This window comes from Solanum stenotomum, chromosome 3, assembly GCF_019186545.1.
Source record: "Solanum stenotomum isolate F172 chromosome 3, ASM1918654v1, whole genome shotgun sequence".
Taxonomy (NCBI): Eukaryota; Viridiplantae; Streptophyta; class Magnoliopsida; order Solanales; family Solanaceae; genus Solanum; species Solanum stenotomum.
Window position 1 is genome coordinate 33,158,526 of NC_064284.1, and position 27,229 is coordinate 33,185,754.

At 34.5% G+C, this 27,229-nt stretch overlaps 1 protein-coding gene across 1 annotated transcript; it reads right to left on the minus strand.

Annotated features, from left to right (window-relative positions):
* Positions 1–17,195: 17,195 nt before the first annotated feature.
* On the minus strand, positions 17,196–20,477 carry LOC125859505 (metal tolerance protein 4-like). Its single transcript, XM_049539277.1, has 7 exons — positions 20,192–20,477; positions 19,928–20,100; positions 19,082–19,280; positions 18,814–18,992; positions 18,586–18,736; positions 18,363–18,496; positions 17,196–17,383 (listed from the first exon to the last, which is right to left on the minus strand). The coding sequence occupies exons 1-7, from the start codon at positions 20,361–20,363 to the stop codon at positions 17,204–17,206; spliced, it is 1,188 nt and encodes a 395-aa protein (XP_049395234.1). The 5' UTR covers positions 20,364–20,477; the 3' UTR covers positions 17,196–17,203.
* Positions 20,478–27,229: the final 6,752 nt, after the last annotated feature.

Genomic DNA, 27,229 nt, shown 5'->3' on the forward strand with positions numbered 1-27,229 from the left:
GAATTAAAAACGAGTTGGTGTGTGGGGGTATGAACCAACCAACACTAAGGATCATAAAATCCCTCAATATACAATAGGTTTCAGCTCAAGAACACAACCAAATCATGTCCCACAACCAACAATAACTTCCACAACACAACTAACAACATCAACAACAACTAACAACTTCAACAACTTCAACAACAAATCCAATCTTTTCTCAATCATAAAAATGAGCTTGGTGTGTGGGGGAAAGGATCAACCCACACTAAAGAACTCACATACCTTGATAGGGATCACCCCCGACGAAATTCCACGACGAAAACTTGTTGATCTCTTCTTTCTCCTCTTCTTCTCCTCTTCTTCTCTTCTTCACTTCTTCACTCTCAAGAACCCTAGCTTTCTCTCTTTTAAAATGGAACAAAAATGATCCAGAAACAGCCTAACACAATAATATAACCTCAAAAGAAATGATTTGTGAAAAGACCAAATGCCCTTAAATTTCCGGAACGGACTCCCTACCAACTGCCCAACTTTCAAAGATCATAACTCGCTCATACGAACTCCGAGTAAACTCAGTGGCGTTAGAAAGATCGTTCCAAGGGCTTTCTAAACATAACTGGAACTACTCCTGGATCATCCTGAGCTAGGAGTTATGACTGGTCAAAGTTGGCCAAAAACTCACTGATTTCCACACTTAGCCAAATTTCCAGATTTTTGAACTTAGCCAAATTTCCAGATTCTGGACTGCCAAATTTCCAGATTTTAAATTTTTCCAAAAATGACTATTTCCAAATTCAAGCTTCTTCATATTCATTTTAAATTGTCGGATGTTACACTCAACAAATTGATTCTTCCATAAGACCTTGATTAATGCAACTTCCTTGGTTCTCAACTTGCAACCTAACGATCAAGAATCTCAATAGGCATTTCCTCATAAGATAGGTTGTACTTGATACCAATATTCTTGGTAGGTACAATAAGTGAAGGATCACCCAAACACTTCTTTAGCATGGATATGTGAAATACCAGATGGACTGCTGCTAGCTCTGACGGTAGCTCCAACTCAAAAGCTACGTTTTCAACTCTCTTGGATATCTTGTAAGGACCAATGTACCAGGGACTAAGTTTCCCTTCTTACCAAATCTCATAACACCCTTCATGGGTGAAACCTTCAAGTAGACCCAATTGTCATCCTCAAATTCTAAGTCTTTCCTTCTGACATCAGTATAGGATTCTTGACGACTTTGTGTTGTTTGTAGCCATTCTTAAATAATCTTCACTTTCTCCATGGCTTGATGAACCAAGTATGGCCCTATCAATTCAGCTTCACCAACCTCTAACCAACCAGTAGGAGATCAACATCTTCGCCCATATAGAGCCTCATAAGGAGCCATTTGAATACTGGAGTGATAACTATTATTGTAGGCAAACTCTATGAGAGGCAAGTAGTCATCCCAATTACCTTTGAAATCCGTGACACATGCCCTTAACATATCCTCTAGGGTCTGGATTGTGCGCTCTGCTTGGCCATCCGTCTTAGGATGAAAAGTAGTACTGGGATTCACCTTCGAACCCAAACCTTTCTGGAAAGACTTCCAAAACTGAGCGGTGATTGTGCACCCCTATCTAAGATGATAGACACAGTAACAACATGATGTCGAACTATCTCTTGAATGTACAACCTGGCTTAATCTTCTGTTGAATTTGTGGTTTTAACCGGCAAAAATGACCTAATTTAGTCATTCGATCTACAATCACCCAAATCGAATCATGTTGCCTGTGAGATCGCGACAAGCCAGTATTGAAATCCATATTAATCATCTCTCACTTCCATTTCAGAATGGCCTTTTTCTAAGCCACACCACCGGGCCTTTGGTGTTCTACCTTGAATTTTTGGTAATTTGGGAACTTAGCAACAAAGTCTGCAATGTACCTCTTCATGCTACTGTACCAATAGACTTCTCTCAAGTCAAGGTACATTTTTATGGAACGGGGATGGATCGAATACATGAAAGTATGAGCTTCTGCCATGATCTTGTAACACCTCAAAAAATTCTAAGTTAAGACTTGAACCATTCTTCATTTACTTGTAGGGTCAATCAAGTGATTTTAAATTGCCTATATGTGTAAAGGATTTAGTTTTTATGTAAGATTCTACTTGGGTTAACTTCAAACAACCATATCTCTTAGAATATAAAGAGTTACGTGGCCCATAACTTATCAAATTAAAGGTATTTGAATCTTCTTTCCAGCGCTACCAATTTCACAACAATCTGAAGTTTGAGTAAAAAGTTATGACCATTTTAGTAACATGATACAGTGGTGTGATGAATTAGCCAATGGGAAAACATTAAAAGGGTCGGTTTTTGTCTTTTTACCTCTAAGAAAACCCTAAATGAATTTCTTGACTAATCAAAGACCCAAAACAATCAGATTTTTATCTCTTAATCCATCATTCTCTTCTCTCTCAAACCCTAAGGCAAAATCCTGAGGAAAAATCAAAGTAGAAGACTTTATTCAAGGTAAGTTTTTCTCCAAGAATTCCATTCTTTCCAACTCAAACTCCTCCATACAATTACACTAATAAAAATCATAATTCTTGGCCATAGAGATTTCAAGAAACTAATTCAAGAATCTCAAGAAAGGTTTTCTTGATTGTTTAGCTTCAAGCTAGGGTTTCAATGCTTCTAATCAAGTTCTTCTTTAAGATTCTTCAAGAACCTTGTTCTTCCAGGTATTTAATGCTATCATAGTGTTGGACTAGTTCGTCCTCACGCCCTACATCTACTTTTAAATCAGTAAAAGAGAAATCTAGGATTATAATCCCTAGATTTGTGTATTCTTGAGATTAGTTGATTTTGAGTTCGTGAGTTCTTGATTCTTTTTTAAATTCTATTCCTAATTATTGAATTGTTATATGTTATGCATTAAGATTCTTGAGTTGATTCATTCATGTCTATATTTCAACATGAACCCTATGAATTGAGTATTCTTGAGATGAGTAGTGTCCTTGAGTTCTTGAGTTCTGAGTACTGAGTTTCCATATTGCTATTAAGATCCCTGATTTGAGTCGTTCATGTCCATAATTTCGCATGAACACTATGAATTGAGTTATAAATTTTGAGAAGATTTTTAAAGTCAACACTTGAGTTTTAAACTGAGTTTTGAGGAAGTAAAAATGAGTTTTGAGAAAGAGTTTCTAAAACATGATTAGTATGACAATCAAGTACACCATCAATGTTTAAGCAGTATGATATCTAGATATACCATAAATGTTTATGCAGTATGACTTCTCAAGTCATCAATGATCATATTATAATATGATTTTGAAATGTTTTTGAGAAAGAGTTTTCAAGTATGAGTATAAGGGGACTACGTTTTCCCAAAACTATCAGTTTTTACATTAATAAAAGAGAAACTTTGACTTCTAAATGAGTTATGAGTTCAAAAGATATTTCAAGAGCAATAACCTCTTTTAAGAGGGTAATTTTAGCAATTATCTCAAACCAGAGGAATAGTTATGTTTTTAAACATATGAGCATGAGTTATATATATTATTGGGAGTTGAGCACTAATGGGGATGAGTTCAGACAACTCAAAATCCTCATAAACCATGTATGCCAACATGGGTAAAGGATCATACTTTTTAGATGATTCTTTATTGCTTTTAAGCATAGCTTAGTGGATCCACTTCATTGAGGATGTTCTATACCCCGACAAGGTATAGGACAGTTCTGGCAGCGTGGACGAGACACTATATCATCACGTAGCTCATAGTGATGGTTGTCGGTTAGAGAATCTCCCACTAGAGTTAAAGTGTATTTTTATATATCACTTATTATGTTGAGTTCAGAGATGAGAATGTATTTTGTAAAACTTTAAATGATTGAAATCCTTTATTTCTTTACATTCAGCTTGAGCACATTGTTATCTATTGTAATCCTTTCTTTCAGTTATTTGTATTCAACTATATTACATACTTATACATTCAATGTACTGATGTCATTCAACCTGCATCTTTTAATGATTCAGATACAAGTTCTTAGGATTTTCAGCAAGAGTCCGTTGAGATCATTTTGTCAGCTTTTGAGTAAGACCTTCTTGCTTTTGGAGGACTCCAATTTTTATGAGTTGTTACTAGTAGTTATCTTGAGAAGTCGCAGGTCTTGTCCCAACACTCATCCTTGTATACATTAGAGGCTTCATAGATAGACAGTTTTTTTAGAGTCTTTCAGTTTCAAATATTTTATTTAAAACTTATGTTTCGTACTTAGTATATTCAGCAAAATTTTAAGATTTAGTAAATTGTTTTTAAACATTTCTCTCAATTTGATTCTTATGTATGCGTGAGTTATTCTTCCGCTTGTAGTCAGCAAGGATGAGGGTTCGCTTGGGGACCAACAATGGTTCTCGAGTGTCGGCCACATCCAGGGTGTAGGCTCGGATCATGACACATCCTCTCTTGAGTTCATCCACCTTTGGTACACACAATCTAGCTTGATATCTCAACACTCCATCTCCCCCTTGTTCAAAAGTCACTGCCTTTTGCTTATGAACATTTGCCTTTAGTTTAAGTAAAAGAGGGTCTTTGTCTTGTTTCTCCATCACTTCAGACACTAATGATGATTCAGCCCTATTCATTACTACAACTCCACCTTCACTAGAATCTAACAAACGAACTCCCAAACGAGCAAGTCTGTGAATTTCCTTAGCCAACTCTTTCTTGCATTCCTCTATATGTGCAGTACTTCCCGTGGATAACTTGCTCAAAGCATCAACAACAACATTAGCTTTACCTGGGTCATTGAGGATACTCATGTCATAATCCTTGAGCAACTCCAACCAACTCCTTTGTCTGAGATTAAGCTCCTTCTGACCTAAAACATACTGGAGACTCTTATGGTCGGTGAACACATCAATATGAGCACTATAGAGATAGTGACACCATATTTTAAGAGCAAAAACCACTACATCCAATTCGAGATCATGAGTCTAGTACTTCCTCTTGTGAATCTTAAGTTGTCTGGAGGCATAGTCTATAACCTTACCACGCTGCATCAACACACAACCAAGTCCAACCCTGGACGCGTCGCAATAACCAACAAAACCTTTTGTACCCTCTGGTAGGGTCAATATTGGAGTAGTGGTTAACCGAGTTTTCAATTCCTGAAAGCTCTTCTCATAAGATTCAAACCATTGAAACTTAGTTATTTTCTGATTTAACTTAGTCAGCAGGGACGAAATAGCTGAAAATCCCTTGACGAACTTTCTATAGTAACCAACCAATCCCAAGAAACTCCTTATATGAGTTGGAGATGTGGGTCTGGGCCAGTTCTACACTACTTCAATCTTTTAAATGTCAACTCGAATCCCTTCGTCATATACAATATGGCCAAAGAACCCCACAGACTCAAGCCAGAAGTCACACTTAGAAAAATTGGCATATAAATCCCTATCCTTGAGAGTTTGGAGGACTATTCTGAGATGAATAGCATGGTCTTCCTTATTCTCCGAATATATCAGTATGTCATCAATGAACAAGATAAAGAACATATCCAGATACAGTTTAAATACTCTATTCATAAGATCCATGAATGTTGTAGGAGTATTGGTCAAATAAAAGGACATCATAAGAAACTCATAATGACTATAACAGGTCATGAATGTTGTCTTCAGGATGTCACTTTATCTTACTTTCAACTGATGATAGCTAGATCTGAGGTCTATCTTAGATAAGTAAGTGGCACCCTGAAGCTTGTCGAAAAGGTCATTAATTCTCGGAAGGGGATACTTATTCTTTATGGTGACCTTGTTTAACTGGCGGTAATCAATACACATCCTAAGAGAACCATTTTTCTTTCTCACAAATAAGACCGGAGTGCCCCAATGTGAGACACTTGGTCGGATGAAACCCTTATCAAGAAGATCTCTCAACTACTCTTTTAACTCAGCTGGAACCATTCTATATGGTGGAATAGAGATAGGTTGAGTATCGGAAAGGATGTATATTCTGAAGTCTATATCCCTCTCAAGAGGGACTCCGGGAAGATCATCTAGAATACCTCTGGAAACTCACTCACAATTGGAACTGACTGAATAAGTGGTGTCTCAACACTAGAGTCATTAACTCGGACTAAGTGATAGATGCACCCTTGAGAGACTAACTTTCTTGCCTTAAGATATGAAATGAAACGACCCTTAGACACTGCTGAACTATTCCTCAATTCTGAAACGGGCTCATTAGGAAACTGGAACTTTACTACTCAAGTTCTACAATCAACTGAGGCATAACAAGTATGAAGCCAATCCATACCTAGAATAACATCAAAGTCCACCATATCTAGCTCAACTAAGTCATCCACGATGTCCTTGTGATTGAAAAAGATGGTACAATCACGATAGACTCTTTCTACTAGAATAGAATCACCAACTTGGGTGGAAACACTGAAAGGCTCAAAAAGTTGTTCGTGGGAAATACTGAACTTCATGGCTACATAGGAATTTACAAAAGACAAACTTGTGATAGGATCAAGCAAATCATAAACATCAAAAGTAAAGACTTTAAGCATACCCGTGACAATATCTTGTGAGTTCTCTTGATCCTGGTGACTAGATATAGCATACAGATGGTTGGTACCCTCGCCTATTCCTGAAGTAGCTCCTCTCTGCGTATTTCTATATGCTAGAGCTGCTAAAGAAGATTGGGCTTTATTGCCCCCATTACCCTGCCTGTTCTTAGGTCATTCCCTAGAAAAATTACCCGTCTTTCCACACTTGTAGCAACCATCAGTACCAATACGAAATTCTCCAGGATGAAGCTTACCACATTTACCACAGAATAGGTTGCGAGTGAACCCTTGGGCCACACTGTCCTGCGGCTGAGAACCTTGAGCCCTGAAATTTTGGGAGTTCTGGTTCATAAAATCATTCATGTTCTTTGGTGCAGGCACACTAGCTGATGATGGAGTAGGTCCAGATGACCTCTGCCGAAAGGATGATCAATTTACATTCCTGGTTTTCTGTCTTAGCCCTCTTACTACAAAACTCTTCCATGCCCTTCAACTTGTCTTCCTCAACCTGCTGCACACAACTCATTAGTCTGGATATGTCCATATCTCCTATCAATATATCTGCCTTACCTTCCTTACTCTATAAGTGAAATTGTCTAGACATAAACAAACTCATCCTGCTCCTCATATCAGCCACTATCTCCGTAGCATCGAGGGATAATTGAGTGAACTTGAGGCTATACTCTTGTACACCCATAGACTTCTGCAGATTAAGGAACTCCATTACCTTTGATTCCCTTAGCTCTCGGGGAAAGAAGCACCCAAAGAAAGCATCTTCAAACACAACCCAACTCAACTGTAGTACCCCATCGAACCTATTCTTCTTCCACTGATCAAACCATATCCTAGAAAAAGGTACAAGGAAATGGAAGCATGATAATTGGAAATGGATCTGAATGCTAAGGTGCAAAAGACACAAGCTAAAAGGAGAAATGGAAGTTCAAAGTGAAGAAATCCCAGCAGCGTATCTTCTCTACGTCGCAGAGAGGGAATTAATTATTTGACCTTGTGATGATATTGAGGAAAAATACATGTGTATCCTCTCTGCGTCGCTGAGAGGTGAAGTTTGACAAAAGATGAAAAAACAAAGCTCCTCCGTGTCGCGGACCTGTGTCCAAATTTTTAACTGATTTTCCCAAACTATTAATATATTCGGATCTTATTATTTTGAGGATTCCTTTTCTGGTTTTTGGAGAACGACAACTAAGGGATATTTTGTAGAGAAAGTCATTATACTTTTTAGGGTTCGTTTTTTTTCTTAGACATTAGTAGTTAAAGACCCTCTTACTGGGGTTTTGTCTACGAATGAATGTTTAGTATTGAATTTTATGGATTGAAGTTGATTATCACCTAAATTGTTCTTTCGTTCTTGATTTATTATTTGTTGATTGGCCGCCATTGAAATAGATTCATTGTCCAAATTAAACTCGGGAGAGAACTAAGAGGATAGAACGTGGGACAAAGGGAGCATGATCTTCTCTAGAAATTAGGATTGTTTTGTATCTAGGATAGAGATATACCTAGAGACCTTGCCTGGTTACTAAACAAGATGAAAACTTAATTCTCTGTAATTGGTTAAGTCTATGCCCACTCAACGATGTAATTAGACTACCAATTATGGTAGGCGATTAGAAGTCGAGAGACCATGATACATTCAACCTTGTAAATGAGAGATTTGATAACTAATTAAGTCTATAGAAGAAGATGCTACACATGAATTCTAAGTAGGTTGCAGCCCTGGAATTTCTCCTATTATAGTAAGGTAATCTTAGTATTTAATTCTTGCATTATTTTATTTATAAATTAAATTCTTTTGGAACTCTTGAATAAATAATCAAAATTTATATAATTTAGTAAAAATAATTAATCAAAAAGTCCTTTGGGTTCAATAATCCGGCTCTTTTAGAGCCATTATATTACTTGTGTGATCACGTACCCTTACATGTGCATTTGGGACGCAACAGTTGGCACCTGCATCCACATGCGAGGACTTGTGGTATGCAGGTGCCTAGTCTTTGTGACAATGACTTCACTTCCTCCTGATTGGTATTTCTAGAGCACGTGTGTCAACTTACAACACACATATCCAAGCACGGACCAAAAACAAACTACTTCTCTCTTGATTTTCTCAGGACTTAGGTTTCTTCAATAGTCCATTTGGGGTTTAAATCCTCTACTATCTTCATTTGAAACAAATTCTTGTATATAAGATAATAGAGGCATAAAATCCTTCTAAATAACATAAGATTGAAGCAATAACCCAGTGTAGCAGCTAAATAAATTGGTAGATTATCAACTTATCAAACTTCCAAACTTGAATTATTACTTGTCCTAAAGAAAAATATTCACTAATCATAAGATTGACTCAAGATTTCCAAGACATAAGGGTTGCACACTATTATGAATCACAATAAAAGAAAAAAACAAGACTCAAACAAAAGCACTAACCTAGTTTGGCATACCACGACAAGCTCAAGGAAAAAATATCACTTCAAAAACACTTTTCAAGAGACTTCAATCTCTCATTCAAATTTGGGGAATTTTTCATTTAAAAGAAGATCATAAAACATCTTGAGTCATTGACATCAACCTTCAAGATTTGCCTCAAAGTTCACTACATAACTTATCACTATTATTCTTCTCAATTAATGTCCAGACTTCACCGTTTGGTCCATGGATGTAATGACACTAATGATAATAGACAAATGCATTCCTAATCATGCAATTCACATTGTAGGAATTATAATATACACAAATATGCCCACTCTCTTATTGAAGTTTGAGTGTACACACATAGAACTATAGACTTGTCCTTTATGTAATTCACCACTAATGTAAAGTTGCAAAGCTCAGGATTACTTAGGACTTGCAGGTGACTGTGTAGGTTAGGGGCAAGGAAAGAACATCATTTAGTTCAAGTGATTGAACCTCCCTAACACTATCATTAGGTAATTCAAGTACACCACTCATATCATTGAATCAACCTCACCTTATTTTTCCTTTTCACAACCCAAGTTTTCCTCTAAACATATTTGTTCTAATCATTAAGCATTGACAAAGTAAGAATTAACATTGCTCAATTCTTCTATTTCTTTGTTTTTATGAATAGATAAATGCAAGAAATCACAAAGACAAGCATTAGGTGCTACCCCACATTTAAGTTCTTCTCCTCATGCAATCAATAACGCACACCTCCCCAAATTTAGGCTTTTGTCTATAACAACATTCCACTTTTCATTCATATTCCTGCCAATAATAAGCTTTTAGGCTACATTTTCATCACTAGCAATTAAGAAGGAATGGGTGCAAAAAAATAGAGGTTTCAGAAAAAATTTCAGATGAGATGGACCCCCAAGAGATAAGAGAGAAACCCCAATTGCTTCGGGGTAACACTTTGTCCCCTGGCAAGTCAGTCTGCTAACGTTTTATCTTCCTATTTATAAGCCACAACCTACTTCGACATTTCCAATTTTCCATGGAGGAACTGGAAGAATTATGGATTTTCTAAACCTAGTAAGGGAAAGTCATTCTACTCCCATTGCATTCATTAGTTGGATGAGGGTGAGAATAGACGATGAGTTGAAGAACACCGTGCATAGATGGGTGTTGAGGCCCCATATTGACTATCATGAGGTCTTTTCTTGTAGTTGGTGCAGTCATAAGTCTTTAAGATAGGGTAAAAGTGTGTAACATGGTTGCCAAGGAAAAGGTTAAAGGCTCAAAGGAGTTAAATAAGGTCAATGTTAAGAGAAAGAATTAATTTTTTGTAAAGTGACTATTCAAAGAGGGCATAAGGTCATCTTCCAAGCTAATCATCATATAGGATTATGCCCTCAATCACACCCGTGGTAAGTTTTAGACGACATGAATACACAAGAACAAATTAAGACCTTACCCTACAAGGCATCATAATCACTAGGAGTTAACATCAATTCTCAAAATCAGTTGGAACGTTTTGAAAAGCTATTCCGATTTTGCACAACTCATTTGTGAATCAAAAACTAAATGAAAAATGTAAAACTTATGACAAGAGAAGTGCAAAATGGACTATAAATAACACTAAAACTTGACATTTTTCCTTAAGAAATTTGCCTCTCAATCTATTACAGGGAAATGTCGTTCGGTTCAACACAAAAATAAAGAAAAGAAAATACGCTCATTGGGAAAGAATCACGGTATAAAGAAAACCTTTGGATATTATTAAAACTAAGTATTATCTACAAAGACAATATTGAATTACACACTCATGTCTCATTGGAGAATGAGGCTTGGTGAAGGCACTAAGCGCATATGCAAAGCATGGGTAGTAAGACAATTGAAATGTAAAACTAACCCAATACCATGATATACAAGATCAAGCCCAACGAGGGTACAAGATAAATCATACAAAAATATAGACCCGAGAAAGGAGGAATACACATCATCTAAGACATACCCGACAAAGGCCAAATAGTATTAGAAATTACAAAGTAAAGCCCGATAAGGGCTCCAAATCATCCAACTGAAATTGCACATCCACACCAACTAAGAAAATAAAAATGTACTCAATGCTAAATGAAATACAAGGTAAGGTGTAAAAACACCATGTGCTCGCGACTTTGAAGCATCATCTTGCAGATCCGCTTGTGAGCTAGTTCCAGCCCCTCCCTTGTGGGAGTATAGCCAAAGATTCGAACAAAACCCTTTGTGTCCACAGAGATGCAGTGGAATCCTCCTTTATGTCATCATCCTAATCATCTCCCAAACTACCTAGCAAATCATCAATCAGGCCCCTAGTCTTGCGAGTGACAACCATAGTTTCAGCTAAGAAGCTGATGTCTACAATGGCCATGGGGGCTTTACCCTTCATTTTGTTCATGTCTACCTGAACTAGAGCTACTACCCATTCAACAACATCAACTCTGGTACATAAATTTCTAAGTCTATCAAATACATCCTTCATCACATTTTTAACAGCCTTTTTGGATTAAGGCCCAGAGATTCTTAGCCAATTTGCTTAGTTGACTATCATTGACATAAGTCATGTTGGTCAGATTCTAGTGACCACTACGTACAGAGGAAAGAGGAGGTTGTGATGGCCTAGGAGGCCTTAAATATGTAGAGGCATTTCCCGGCATCGCGAGAGTAGGAATATTTAGAACATGCCTGATGGTGGAGGTCTCACTAAAGGTAACAACAATGTCACTAGTCTCATAATCGAGTAAACTATCAGATATACCTAAATTTTGCAGCCTACTCTTCTTCACCTTGGGTGCTTCTCGATCCATTTTCTTCTGAATATCAATAACACTAGTAGCAAGTCAAGGTAGGTAAAAATTGAAGTAGGTGACACTCGTTCTAGCACATAACGAGCTAATAAGCATAAAAAAGGCATAAAAGGTGCAGACTAACGAGCTTTCATCTTAATATAGATCGTAACTATCTCCCCAAATTTCACATGTATCCTCGACATGATGGAAGCATCCAAGATGACTGGTTGAATATTAACTTTTTAATCAGTCTTGGATGACATGAAACTGAAGCAAGCAAAATCAAGTCACATCTTGGGTTCAAAACTGAGATCTTTCATAGGCATCTCACCACCTAAATTGGTCCACATTGGATGACCAACAACAATAATATCAACCACCCATTAGAGTTGGTGACCCTTATAGCAATCTTCTCTGCAAAGACAATTCCCGAAGTTATCGGTGTACCCTAATAAATAGAATTTATGGCATCGAGGGTAATATTGATCTCCTTTCCCCTTACAATGATATAGGTTAAGAATGAGAACTCTTAAATCCTCAATGAGTGCTTCATCGAGTCTTGTCTCGCCTGATAGGATATATAAAACTCTAGCACCAAGTTTATATAGTATCATTCGGGTGCATTCAAGAATGGTGACCGCTTTCTCTTAGAGAGCTGCTTGTTGATATTAGGGAATTCGTCCCCAAGCCCAGCTAGATTAAAATTCTTCTATTGTGTGAATGACCGGCCATCCTAATATTTGATATAATAGGCTTCATACCCTCAACATAGAAATACATTATGTCGTCCTTATTGGCAGGGGCATGAGTGTCCTTACTTTTACTCTTGCTCCTGCTTATGGATGGATCCTTGTTGGTGTTCCTAAGTTTCTCCTATTTTAAGTCATGGCTTGCAAAAGGAAGTTAATGCTGAGAGAACATAACATAATTTTTTTGTAATTTTCATTAGGAAGCAAAATAATTGAAAATGATTACAAGAAGATAAGGAATTAAAAAGAATTGGAAATCACGAAGAGGAAAGCAAAATAGGGTTTACTGGCATGTGATGAACGCTCAACTATTTACATTTTTCAGGGCATAGGTGGGTTTTTGTAAAACAAGACCCAACTTTAAAGGTTGGGGTCAAATCACAAGGATTTCCAGTTGGGATAAGTCTTAAATTGACTCAACTCAAGACAATGTCTAAAATTGTACTGTCAACAAGCAAATATAGTGGGGGCATTTAGGAAACAACTAGAAATTATCAATATCAAGAGCAAGAGCAAGAAATCAACACAAATAGGATCTATTAAGTTTAGAAAAAACTATGGGTGTACACATTTTGATGGGGTTTGCTAATGATTAATCAGAACTAAATCAGTAAATACATGGATATAGTTCGTTCTAGGCTACATTTGATATTCTTTCGAACTATTAAACGTATATCCATTAGATTTTCTCGAAATCCAAGACCCTTACCAATAAAGCACCAAACATTGTCTGCATAAATAAAATATCCCTAGCTCATATCATTAAATGAAAAAAAATTAATCGGATTGCCCTATCTCTAGCTCAAATCCATAGACTAGTTTCACCAAGTCCTCACTATTGAAGTCTTACCCAACTCCATGTTTCTTTCTCAAGCCAAAATGGTGTTATAGAGCTCAACCACTAATTTTGGATTAAAACTCCAAGACAACAATAGATCGATCCATGCATAACAACCAATTTTAGGAATAATTAATCAATACCTATTGGGTGGTACACCCACATCATGCACACCCCTTATCTACTCACAATTGATGAAATAAAGACAATACACATACAGAGGAACACCATTTCAAGTAAAATTGATTAACAAATCTGAGATCTAAAGTTTAAAATGATGCAAACCTGATTTTCTTCCTTAGCAAGTAAGTAAAAGTTCTTAGCTATTTTCTATCACTCCAAAAAATTCTTCTCTCTAGACTATTTCCAATTGGAAAGAAGATAAAGGTACATAATTACACAAATTCCTATTCTATCCTTGGAACCTTCCAACGAAAGCACTTTATCATTCAAGTACATTTTTTGTCCTTAAGCTTCCGCTCTTTAATTTGTGATGGACCGGCGAAATATTGATCCATGAGTGTTTAGCACTAATTGCATCGCCGCTTCAACATTCAGTTCCTTCGTAATCACCCGTGATGGTGTCGGCGGAATGCCGATCAAGAATTGTACAAGCCAATGAGTCATCGGTGCTTAGACAAGTTTTAAATATTTAAGCCGGCGAGACGCAACTTGGTTCCTGTACTAGGATATCAGTTCCTTCGCCGGTGTGCTTCAGTGATTTTAAGCTCCAAATCCTTTAAATTTGATTTTTTCAAGAAATGCCTTCATACAAGAGAACTAGAGTGTAAAATTCCCTCAATTAGCATTACAACATAGCAATAATTCATGAATTTGAGTCTAACAAGTTCATAAAATACCACCCCATCAAACCCCAAACTTGAAATATTGTTTGTCCTTAAGCAAAAAACTCACTAAGCATAGGATTTACATTCAGACACATCCAAAATAGGATTTGCACAATAAGACTCAATAACAAAAATAAAAGAGGTTTGGGTATGGTAGATCGTGATTTTTATTCCCTTGATAAAAGAGGTTTACAATGATAAATTACATGTTTTTTACATTATAGTTTAAGTTGATCGTAAGGAACCTGGTTCCTTCAGTGTATAATTGGTGTTAGTTTTATTTTCAATATTATATTACATTGCTTTTGGTAGTCATTTTGTTTCCTTGTAGAAATACCAATATACAACTTTATATTTCCATTCCAATATTATTTTATGTAAGATTCAACATGGGATAACTTATACGAGAATTATTTTAATGATACCTAAAAGAATAAAATATTTTTGTATTCATCTTTCTATTTTTTATTTACATAATAAGGTAAAGGGTAAAATTGTCATATGGCATTATACATCGTATATCCTTTTTTAATTCAATGAAAAAAATATTTCTAAAAAGAAGAAGCATATACACAAGGTGAACTAGTGAATATTAACCCTAGTGTTACAATATGCTTTATGTCTTTGTGGATGAATCAAATGACTACTTACCTTTGCAAAGTTTACGAATTCTACTTAGAGTCTATTTGACATTGCTATTGGAAGCACATAAAGACTTTTTTTGAGAAAAAAACTTTTTTTCAAATTTTTTTTAGGTGTTTGGCAAACTTGTAAAACAACTTTTAAATAGAAGCAGAAACAGTTTTTATGTTGTTAGGAAGAAGCTAAAAAATTATTCTTTTTAAAAAAAGCAGAAGCAGATTTTTTTTCAAGACTAAAATATCCCTTCCTCTTATATTGCGTTGCATGTGTGTATTGTATATATACTATACAATGCTGTAAAATAGAATTAATATTACTAAATTAAAGTTTTTTAGTAAATAATTATAATTGAAAGAACATAGGATAAGTGTTTTTAAGTAATTAATACAATTTTTTATACAATTACTTGTATTTTGAGATCAAAATGACCAGATATCATTGAAACATTTCAAAATACATTCAAAGTTTAAATGTGGGGAGAAAGTGACATTTATTAAGTAGTATTTTTACTTCATTCAATTTTGTAAGCAAATCTAACCAACAAGATTAAAAAAAAAAAAATGTCACCAATAGCCTTTCCTCTTGAGGTTATGAACATAAATGATGGACGCCATTTAAGTACAATTTTTTCTCTTAAATATTCATACTTGAAATATAGTATGTGCATGACACTAATAAGGATTACCATAAATATTTCAACATTTTATCTTTATACACAATCTATCTATACTTGAAGTAAGACTACCATATATAGAGAGGTAATTTTTCCATTTGATTGAAATCATATTATAAGTAAAAGCTAAAATCTATTTTTGAAATAGTGGATTTTATATTCAAACTAATCATTTAATGGACTATGTTGATGTCCGTTCCTTTACCAAAATTAGAAAGAAATTCCTTCATGTGGGTAAGAGAATAAAAAATTAAAAAAGGAAGAAGAAATATCATACACAAATCATGTGTCTTTTTTCATATTTGTTTATTATTATTGTCTTTTCCACAACTTTCGTCATTATTAATTCATGAAAATTGTAAGAAAAACTACGAGTGTGAATTGTTGAATGATTTGCTATAATTTGTTTGCCAACTCTTTCTTATGTCATACCTCGAATTTCGTTGAATTTTGAACTTAATCAACTACTGCAAACAATCCTTGAGATTTTTTTAAGAAGAAGAAGAGTACAAAACTTAAAAAAAATGTAGTTTAAAAGTGAGAAGAAACTCCTCTATTTATAGCTAACAAATAGTAGTATGAATAGGTGCTAATTGTGCCTTGTCAAAAATGTTACAACCTTTTGTAAAAGTCACTGCTCATCGGAAAAGTCACAACCCTTTGGAAAAGTCACAACTCATTGAGAAAAGGCACAACCCTTGGGAAAAGTCACAATCTTTTGGAAAAATCACAACCCTTCGGAAAGTCACAACTCATCAAAAATGTCACAACCCATCAAAAAAATCACAACCTTTTGGAAAAGTCACAACACTTTGAAAAAATCATAACCCTTTAATGTGAAAAGGAATCTATTTTTAATATAATACAAAAAATAAATTGAGTATTTTTAATTGGGGGTAATATAGTAATTCAACATTCAAGTTTACGAGTTAATGCTTTTATGGTAGTGTGTATGTGTATGTGTATATATATATATATATATACCAATATATCTCTTATTAATTTATTTTTTCAATCATTTGACGTATAAATTTTCAAAATTAGAAAAAAAAGGTAACAACAATATTTTTGCAAGATTAGAAAGAAGAAAAAAAATAACTAAAGATTTCAACCCTCCAGAAAAGGTATAATCTTGATTGAAAATTTGAATATGAATATTTTAATTTAATAAAAATAAAAATTTAAGTTATTTTTTTGTAATAGATGTTTAAGCTGGTTTCTCTCTATAAATTAATCTTAATATTAAAAGTATATTAATATTTGTCCTTTAACGTAATTTGACTCTCATAAGCACTTTCTGAGAAAGATAACAATTTGCTTATAAAAAAACACTTTTCAAATGAATTAGCCAAACACAAATTGTTTTTTTTTGTTTTCAAAAGTACTTTTTTGAAAAGCTATTTTTAAAAAGTGCTTATAAAATTAAGCAATTTTTAGCAGCAATGTCAAACAAGTTCTTAGTAGGGATTTAAATAGAGAAATTTATTTTCTCAGAAAACATGTTAAATGTATATAGTAAGAAAATATAAGGGTAACACATAAGGGAAATGACATTCTTTTTTGTAAACTTATCAAAATCTCAAGTCTCACTCTTCACATAGAAATATGAGCTGTTAATATTACATTGCAAGAAATAAAACTAGCATATATTACTTAAGGTGGACTGTTGGGAAGTCTACTCAAAATAGAGTGTTCAGGTTTATGATCACACTCATAGTCTAGATGAACAAAAGCACGTTCAACTTCGGAAAGTTCTTCAATCTTTATCTGAAGTGACTCTCCAATGGCATGAGCTTCTTTCAGTGGCAAGTCTTCTGGGAGCTCTATGTCAACCTGTTTGCACAACAAATACTTAGTCAATATGTTTCAACTAAATCCTTTTTGTTGGACTATACAAACGAGGCACAAATAACATTTTTTGTGTATTTTTGAATCCCCCAAACATAAAGGATGTTTTCATTTTAGTTGCAAATGTAGTTCAAAATCCCACAAAGCCATTTTGATTCTTTTGGATTCATTTCTCATGTCTAATCATTTTCATAGCTTCATTATATTATTTATTACTTGTGAGAATAGATGACATGATTCTCTAGGAAATTAGATGTATTTAGAGGAAGATTTTCAATTTTGAAAGGTAGAGAAGTTGAAAAGTTTGATCAAAGTCAACAATCTAGGATAATGAGTGCAAATTCAAATTTCAACAGTTTGGTTATGTTCGAAAGATGATTTTTTTACTTGGTTGGATGGATGGAATGGATCACAGGGTGTTTTTGAGTGATTTGAACCTTCGATTGAATTTTTGAGTTTTAAGAAAGTTGAGTGCGACCACGATCAACTTTTGGAAATGACGACCTTGGATGGTTGATTTGATGACTCCAATAGGTTGATTTACACTATGGTTTGCATCGAGAGGATCTTGGTTGAGTGACCTTATTGCGTTCAGAGACTTGATCCAACTTCATCTACATTGTTACTTTATTTATGAAAGTTTGGAGATTTAGATTATTGTGTTATTATTTAAATTACTTCCACATTTATATTATGTTTTGTATCTTCTTAAAGGGGTGGTTTACCTATCAAGGAGGGTTAGGATAGGTGTCATCAAGATGTAATTTTTGAATCGTGAAACTTTTTTAAAAAATTTGGCTCCGCCACAATTGATAACCATCAAGTGTTGAACCTGATTTTCATAAATAAACAGTTGCGTGTTGGTCAACTTATAATCTTACCTAAACAATATCATATCTCTTTTCTATCCATTTTATAAAAAATTTAAAATGAGAAAACCACATCACAATAATAGTAATCTCACCTCAACAAAGTAAAGAGCTCCAAAATTGTAGGCTCTAACAGTGTCAACTCTTTTTATTTGAGGATCATGCCTTAGGACTAGATATGTAAGTTTCTGCAAAAATTCAGGAGGGGCTGATTGTCCAACTAGAGAAACTGCATAAAGGAACATTATATATATAAACATCAAAATTGGCTTATTGGTAATTGCTTATTAGTTGAAAAGGGAATTAAAAAGAAAGAACCTGCATTTTCCAACACAGTTTCAGACCAGTTTGTAATTGTATATACAGCAAGAACAATAGCACCAAAAGGATCAATCCACCAATAGAATCGATCACCGAGGACAGCAGCCACCAAACCAACAACATTTGTGACTACATCAAAGTAGTGATCCTAGATATCATGATTCCATAACATGTCAAATGATGCACAATTTTAAAAAAAGAACGAATGTATGTAGGAGAAAAGACCTTTGCATATTCTCTAACTATCTTATTCCCCGAACTTCTGCAATAAATCCACAAGACAAATTTTACTCCAGTAGCTGTTAGCATAATTGCATATAGCCAACACAATTGCTCCTCAGTCATCTTGTTTAAAGGTGTATCTTTTATCAATTGTTCCACAGCTTGCACTAAGACTTGAAAGCCTATGCAATCACATATAATCGATTTGTCATTCATGACTTGTAAACTGTAAAAGCAGAGACAAAGATATGACATGTGCAGAAGAACATACCAAGAGTTGCCATAACAGCTGCAAAGATGACAATCCCTACAGGTTGAACTCTTAACTTTCCTATAGGGTACTTGTAAATGTTTATACTCTTCATTGATAGGTGTGTGAACCAGAGAATACCACCAGCCATTAGATCAAGTAATGAATCCAACGTCGATGCTGCAATTGCTAAAGAACCACTTTTTACAGTAGCATATACCTGCAATCGGTCCAAAGTAACGATAAAGTATAAAATATATCTTTATTTCCTCACAAAGAACATAATTAGATACAACTATCTTATGTCTCATAATGATGATTTGATTCATCATTAGCATTAAACTTACATGTGGTAGAGTTTGAGCAAGAAAAACTATGTAGCTAAACTAGTTGTAGCAAAAATAGCTAGGGTATATGCTTACTCTAGCTATTTGTATACGATTTATGAAAAATTCATAATAAATTACCTTGTTTGTAAATTGGCAAGTGAAATATACAAACAGAGTTCTGGAAAATTCCTAAATATATAAATACAAAATTTGTATATACTTGCCTATTTATATATTCGCAAGCAAAATATACAAACAGACAAAAATATACAACTGCAGCCTCCATAGCAAACAAAATTATACCTATGGAGCGTAATTATCTTTGTATATACTTATCTATTTATATATTTACAAGCGAAATATACAAACATACAAAAATATATAACTGCAATCTCCATAACAAACAAAATTATAGTTATGGAGCGTAATTATCGAAACTATAGTTGTAGAGTCTTTCTTATTTTGTTTGCTATTTCTGAAATTTTTTCTTAAGATATTGGCACATTTTCCAAGTGAAGGAATACAAATGAAACTTTACCTTAAAAGCAAGTAATAAGACATTTGCCCAATTCGAAATATGCATTGCTCTTTCATGTTGTATTTGCTCTAGTAGGTCTTGCTCTTCATCAATGGCATTAACTGAATCAAGTGAATCAACTTCCTCAAAGGACTTGAGAGTAGCAATTTGTCTTTCATAATATTCTTTCTCTCCTATAAAAAAAAAATTATAAGATCGTCAATAATAAAAAAAGAAACGCGACAAGGTAGCAACTTTTACATGTAACAACATTGAAAGATTTACCTTCAATTAAATCAGTGGCTTTAGACAAGTCCAAAAGAAAAGGGACTTCAGGATCAAGCCATGTCTTAACCTTTCTAGGTAATTCTGAGAAGAAATCACATCTCATAGAATTAACTGAGTTTCGACGCTTTGCTATATTGACATTTCTCAACAATGGCTCTGCCACATCCATTTTTTTTTTGTTTTTTTCTTTTATCCAAAATCAATGTGAATTCTCACAAATCAATTTGGCATGAATTTCTCTCTCTCTTTTCTTTATATCAAGAGAGAGAAATGGATGTCAAAATTGAAACATGCAAAAATGCATGAAAAATGTGACTAAGTGCCCAGATTTGGTTTTGCTCTCAAAAATTGTGGCATGCATGAAAATAATGACATGTTTGGTTAAGCTTTTTTTCATCCTTTTTTTTTTTTTTTGGAGGGGAGAGGTTCTAAGTTCATTTTTTATATTGAAATGCATCTAATTATTTGTACATATGATTTTACACAAGGCCTAAATTGCTCTTGACTTTTTCTTCAGGCTATTACATCTCATTCATTTATGTAATGTGGTCCCTATAATTCATATGTTAGTTTGGTATAAACTTTTTAATAAGATAAATGAATGATAATCCTCACTTAATCATCACATCATTCGTACACATTTTATTTCTTACTAAATTCTTTCAATTTTTCTTCTTTCTTTTTTTTAAATATTTTAAAATATATTTTCAAGAAATGTTTTCCATGAGAAAGTTATTTTAGAAAATATTTTTCCATCAAATTAAAATATATATATTTTTTCTTAATCTTTTATAAATTTGAAAAACAAATTTGGAAGGAGATAGGATCTTCCAAAATATAGAAATAGTTTTTCAATTTGGAAGGGGTTGTTATGACTTATGCCTATCATTAGGAGTAGAACCCTCTAATAATTTGTATATTAAATCAAAGGGCCACAAGTATTGGTCACTTGGGTTGATTTGTTAGAGGGTTGTTAACATTGATTGTCATGCCAAAGGGTAGAGTTAATATCTGCTAAAGTTACTTAATTTCGAGAATTTGTTTAACAAAGTCATTAAACTTTATTGTATATCAATAAAATCATTCAACGTATGCATTTGGATCAACATAATCATTCAACTTATGCATTTGTATCAATATAATCATTCAACTAAATTTATCATTAAAAAAGCCTAACATGAAAAAATAAAATTAATCATTTTCTATGTCATATAATGTCATGACCCAAAAATGGACATGATGCCACTTGTCTATTCCCACCAAAACAAGTCAGCCTCAACCCAACGAAACCGAAAGAAATGCATAAAACAATAAAGCAAGAGCAAAATAAAGCGGATAACTTATTCATTCTATTAAAAAACCCAAAATCTGGTTGTCATGTATACAAGACACTAAATGCATAAAGTGCGGAATTTAAGAAATAAGTACAAGTCTCAATCTTTGTTTCTCAAATAGAACAAAGCTTTAAGGAAAAGGAAAAGAGGGTCCGCCGGAATGACAAGCAGTTACCTCTCAAGTCCTCCAACGAGCCTCAGAAAGGGAGAAGAAGAACAATCACGCTAAATTGGCTCAGTACCTACACAAGTGTAGAAGCAAGGAGTGAGTACCAACAACACGGTATCCAACAAGCAACCTATTAAACAAGACATCGAACTAGAAATTGAATACCCCTTACAACTCCAACCAAACCTCCTCAAACTACAATTTGCACATAAATCAGTCCAACCTAACAGTTCTACAATACACGGCTCACAAGGCCCAATATCAGTTCAATAGTCATAATTCCACAATTAAACGAATCAAATAAATCAATCCCATTGTCAAGTAGTTCAGTCACACGCAACAAGTACATCAATCATAATTAGCAAACAAGTCATGTATAAGCATCAAATGCATCGAGTCACAATAATCAATTTCTTGCCGGAACCATTTTCTATCGGCTTTATAAACACTTGTCAAAAATGACCTCACCGGCAAAGACCTCAGCATAATAACACTTGTTGGCAAAGACCTCGCCATCATAAATTATCACAAATCTCAACACGGTGTTCAAAAATCAATGCACACAAGCGAGATCACACCTTATGAAAGAGATAACAAATCATACAATTCAACTCCACATTCATGCTTTCAAGCATTTTATCAATCAATCAGCAAGAGTCACAATACGATAATTCATATCATTGTGTCCATCACAAAACATTTTTCATGTCAATCCATTTTTATTCATTTAGATATATCAAAGGGAAAATTAAACCATTCACCTCATCCTCATTACTCCCAACACACAAGCAATGAAGGAAGTACACAAATTCTACTAGAATGTAAGGTTTAGGAGATCACTTGCCTGAAATCAAACAATAAATCAATCCAAGAGTTGAGACTTTCCCTTCCGAATCACTTCCAAAGCCACACAATCTATAACAATCAAGTATACACAATCAGTCATCGGAAACAACAATTCTCACATCAATTATATAGAGAAATGAGTTAATCAACTTAAAATCCAATTTCAAAAATAGAGGTTTGAATCCGGAGTTTAAGGCTTTAGGAACTCATTAGTGAAGACCATATCAAAAAAGGGATCAAAACCACTTCAAAATAACCATTTTAGATCAAAACTCAAGTTCTTGCAAAACCTTGTAATTTTCCAAATCAAATCCCAAATTATGAGGTTAGAATCCATAAATAACCAAAGGAAGATGAAGGTTTATGATCATAAAAGTTTACCCGATTGATTTAGCATAGAAAATCCTTTCAAAAATCACCACCAAGGGTTCCCTAAGCTCAAAAAATGAAAAAATGGGGCTTAAGCCCTGAAATTTGCAGGTCAAAACCCCTATAATGTCGCAAAGCGACCACCAGTTCCCAAAAGCGAACCATAGATAAAAGCTTTCTCTCATAAAAGTGAAGCCCTCTTTGCTTTTGTGAAGCTTGCTCAAGTGAAGAGGCGCTTGCTTATGCGAAGGTCACATAAGCGAGGCTTGCTGACACCAGCAAACAATGGTTTGATAAGGATAACTAAGTTGACATGCCAGAATTGGCTATTGGAACAACAGGGTGGTGCCATACCACACCGCAAGCGGACGCGCTGTAGCGTTCGCGGTGGTGCTTTAGGATTCGAATGTACTGCGTCCAAGATCCGAACGAGCTTGCCGGGTCTCGGCTATTCGAAAAACACAGACTGAAGTAGAAGATCACAAAATACAACACAACAAGGGGGTCGTTAGACTGTAGCTTGCATGAAGGAAGAAGCTAATCAATCATAATTGAGACTTGGAGAAAAGGTGAAGAGACTCTCAAAACATCAAAAGGACCCTCGGGATTCGTTCAGAACCCTGTACACATAAACCGCATATGCAAATCAATTATACTCGACGTTCCATACTCAATGGAACCGTCAAAATACGAATCTGAGGTCTTCTTGATCCACATCTGTGAAAACCACAAGAAACTAACTCACGCCTAAAAAGGCTAAAATAAGCTCGGAACCTCTCAAAAATCAACCAAGATTGCACATAGGCCTAAAATCATCCCTCGAATATGACGGAATTCTTGGAATTCTGATCTAAGCATCTGAACTCCGAATGTTGATCAAAGTTAATCCAAAGGCAAAATTTCCACTATTTCATAACTTAGGACCTCAAAAGACTCGGAATCTAAAATTAATAACTCTCATGGCGCATATTCCACATTCCGAGACTGATGGAATCGACGAAATTCCATTCTAACACTCGAAACTCCAAAGGACTCCAAAAACCATGTTCTTAACAATATTAACCTTTCACTCAAAACATACAAAATTCTCAACTTTTAAGTTCAAGTTCAAGAACAACTTTTCAAACTCAAGACTCCGGGTCATTCACAGGAGGGGCAAAATGGTCAATTCACAAAAAATAAAAAATGAACGACTAGGTCATTATATATAAACATGGACCATACATTGATGAGTTTTTCCCGATAAATTTAATTAATGAAATAAATACTGTTGTGGTAATATTGTATAATATTATGTCTTGATTTAGTAAATAAAAATATATATGTTAGTGAAATAAATTTATGGTCCTCCCTTAACCACATGTCTTGAGTTCAAGTTTTGGGTGTGGAAAAATCTTTGGTAGGAATAGCTTTCCCCCGAATGAGACGTGAATCCAAATTAATTGCACTCCAATGCGAGTATCAGATGCCGAATGAGAAATAAAAAAAATTATGATGTTAGTGTGTATTTCATATCCTTGGGGACTCTTAGTGATTTAAAACGTTTAGCATTTTTAAATTAGAACTTATATATTTATACCAACTAGTTTTTTGTATGTGCTTTGTATGTGAATTTTGCGACAAATAAAAAACTATATACCAGAAGAATAAAATTATTTATAAAATAGCAATTTACGTTAAAATAAATGTTATATCTATCTAATTGATTGAATTTCATATAGCAAGGTTAAAAAGATATTTTGAAAAGTGTAAACCTCCTTCTTTAATATTTTTAATTCTTTACTCATATATTTATTTTGTCTACCATAATTTAAGTAAAACTTGTACAAGGTAAATGTATTACTCCCTCCGTTTCAAATTATTGTCGAGGTGTTTCACGCCCTTTAATAAAAGAAGATTAAGACATAAATTAGGCATAACTTTCCATTTTACCCTTCTTAATTAGTGTCAAATTTATGATTAAAATAACTAAATATTAATTAAGTAACTAATTTCAATACTAACTAATGAAGGGTAGAATTGGAAGAACATACTAAAAGTAATCTTGAAAATTGAACAATTAAGTTAATTTGAAAAATGAAAAATGTCTCAACAATTCAATTAATTAGAAATGGAGGGAGTATTTTTAAAGTATTAAATGTTAGGACTTCTAATATAGTAAAAATAATAGCCCCGTTGGCCTCCTTGTATGCTCCTTGAGACATTCCACATGCCCATCATAACTCTTCAACATATGTATAAAAGTAAAAAACTAGAGTTCAATTTACGAGCCGTCGGAGCTCATCAACATATGCCAAGCGCATGAAATACATCCCAGAATAATCCATCGGGCACACAATACCATGTAAAACATCCCAGCTCTCAAAAAGCCTTAGGAACCCATAAGTTTAAAGCCAATCTTCTTTCAAATCAATATCTCATACAAAAATAGTACCTCTCAACGTAAATCCCACGTCTCAATAGTAAAACTAGAAAAATCTAAAGTAACACATGTTAAAGATAAATTCCCAACAAAATGATACAATTTCTTTCAAAACTTCATCCCCAAACAAGTAAGAATTGAAGAAAATTGGTTTCAAACACAAAATTATTATTTCTCAAGTCTAACTCCCACCGAAATCAAGTGCAAATGTCATGAGCATGAATGAATGGAAACCAAAAGAAAATCACTCACAATATATCAACATAACACAACAAATAGGGAAAAATTCCATTCATAGTACAATTGCACTAACTTGGAACTTCAACTAGTCCAAGTCCAAGACCTCGGGCCCAAAAACACAATAATATCATAAAGAGCTCAAACATATCGAAATAACCAACAATTAAAACTAAAATCAACCAATGCATATAAATATAATCTTAAACCACCTAAAAGTATTCTAAGGATCCTCAATCGCCACACCAAGACTAAAGCCAATCATAAACTAGAGCTTAAAGGCTATAATTGTAGTCTAAAATCTCGAAAATGGCCAAAATATGACTAAGGATCATGAAAGCCTATAATTTCATCCTACAAACTTCCGAACGATCATGCAACTCTAAATTATATAAAACTATCTAAGTTAATGTCACGCCCCAAACTCTAGGGGTGCAACTGACACCTAATTTCAAAACGTTGGCCTGAGTCGACCGTGCTAGACCTTTTACTAATGGCGTATAGCAGCCGCACACAACCCAAAAACAAGTATGTCTCGGCTTAAAAATAAGACCTTGGCTAGTCAGACCCCTCTCAACAACTCTATAAAGAAAATAGCTACTCTTAATAGTTCATATAAATCAACAGACATCTAGCACACTACTCTTGTTTAGGAGTCGAGGCCATATGATATCTAGGAAAATGTAGACATTAAATGGACTATTCAAACCTCCATGATCTCTTTACAAAAGTTGAAAATAGGTATATATCAAAACAATACATCAAACAACTGTCAAATTTTAGGTAAGCAACAAACAAGGCCAACATGGCCAATAATGTATCTATACAATCCAACACACTATCTACAAGCCTTCAAGAGTAGTAAATCTTGTTAGTGACAGGTCCTAGCCTACTGGAAATTATTTACCTTAAAAGCTAATAAACGTTATAACGCAGGCATCTCTAGAAGAAAGGGGATATCCAACCTGTTAGAAGACAACTCTACTACTAGGGGGGTTTGTTGGATCCTGTAGGCATGAATGTAATATCCCTAGGCAATGAAATGTCAGTACAAAATAATTTACCGAGTATGAAAAACAGTATCATAACTGAGGAGGTATCATAATATACTAAAAATAATCAAGAAAGGAAGTCAAGAATAAGATAAGTGTACTGACTTGCTCCTAATCTAAACATACCAAAAATAATACTTGTCACATTAGCATGCATATAACGGAGCAACCAGCCCCCTTCAACATCTCTCATAATGTGTTCTATGCTGTTGAAAACTTGAACAACAACCTAACTAAGACCCTATAAGCTTGGCAGGTACAAAGTAGCAAACAAGACAACCTATGTAGGCCCTTAAGAGCCCAGAAGGTGTCAATTCAATCTATATACCCCTAACACTAGTCCCCTATCCTCGTAAGATATCACTACCCTCTTAGACATTAATATAGCCCCATATGCAACACATAACCCTCTTGGGACTCAATATATCCCCGTAGGTAGCATATAGACCTTTTAGGCATTAATATAGCCCTATAAGCAACACATAGACATCTTAGGCATCAATATATCCCCATATGCAACACATAGACCTCTTAGGCATCAACATAGCCCCATAGGCAACACATATGTAATGACACTAACAGTCATTTTTGGAAATTTTTAGAAAT

Bases quoted from the DNA above. Each gene is read 5' to 3' on its own strand.
- LOC125859505 (XM_049539277.1), bottom strand. From the start codon at position 20,363: ATGGATGTGGCAGAGCCATTGTTGAGAAATGTCAATATAGCAAAGCGT. The intron at 18,993-19,081 runs GTATGTTCTTCT...GTGATTGCATAG, and splicing joins AGCTGTTATGGCAACTCTTG to GCTTTCAAGTCTTAGTGCAA. The intron at 18,737-18,813 runs GTCTTTTCTCCT...CATGATATCTAG, and splicing joins TAGTTAGAGAATATGCAAAG to GATCACTACTTTGATGTAGT.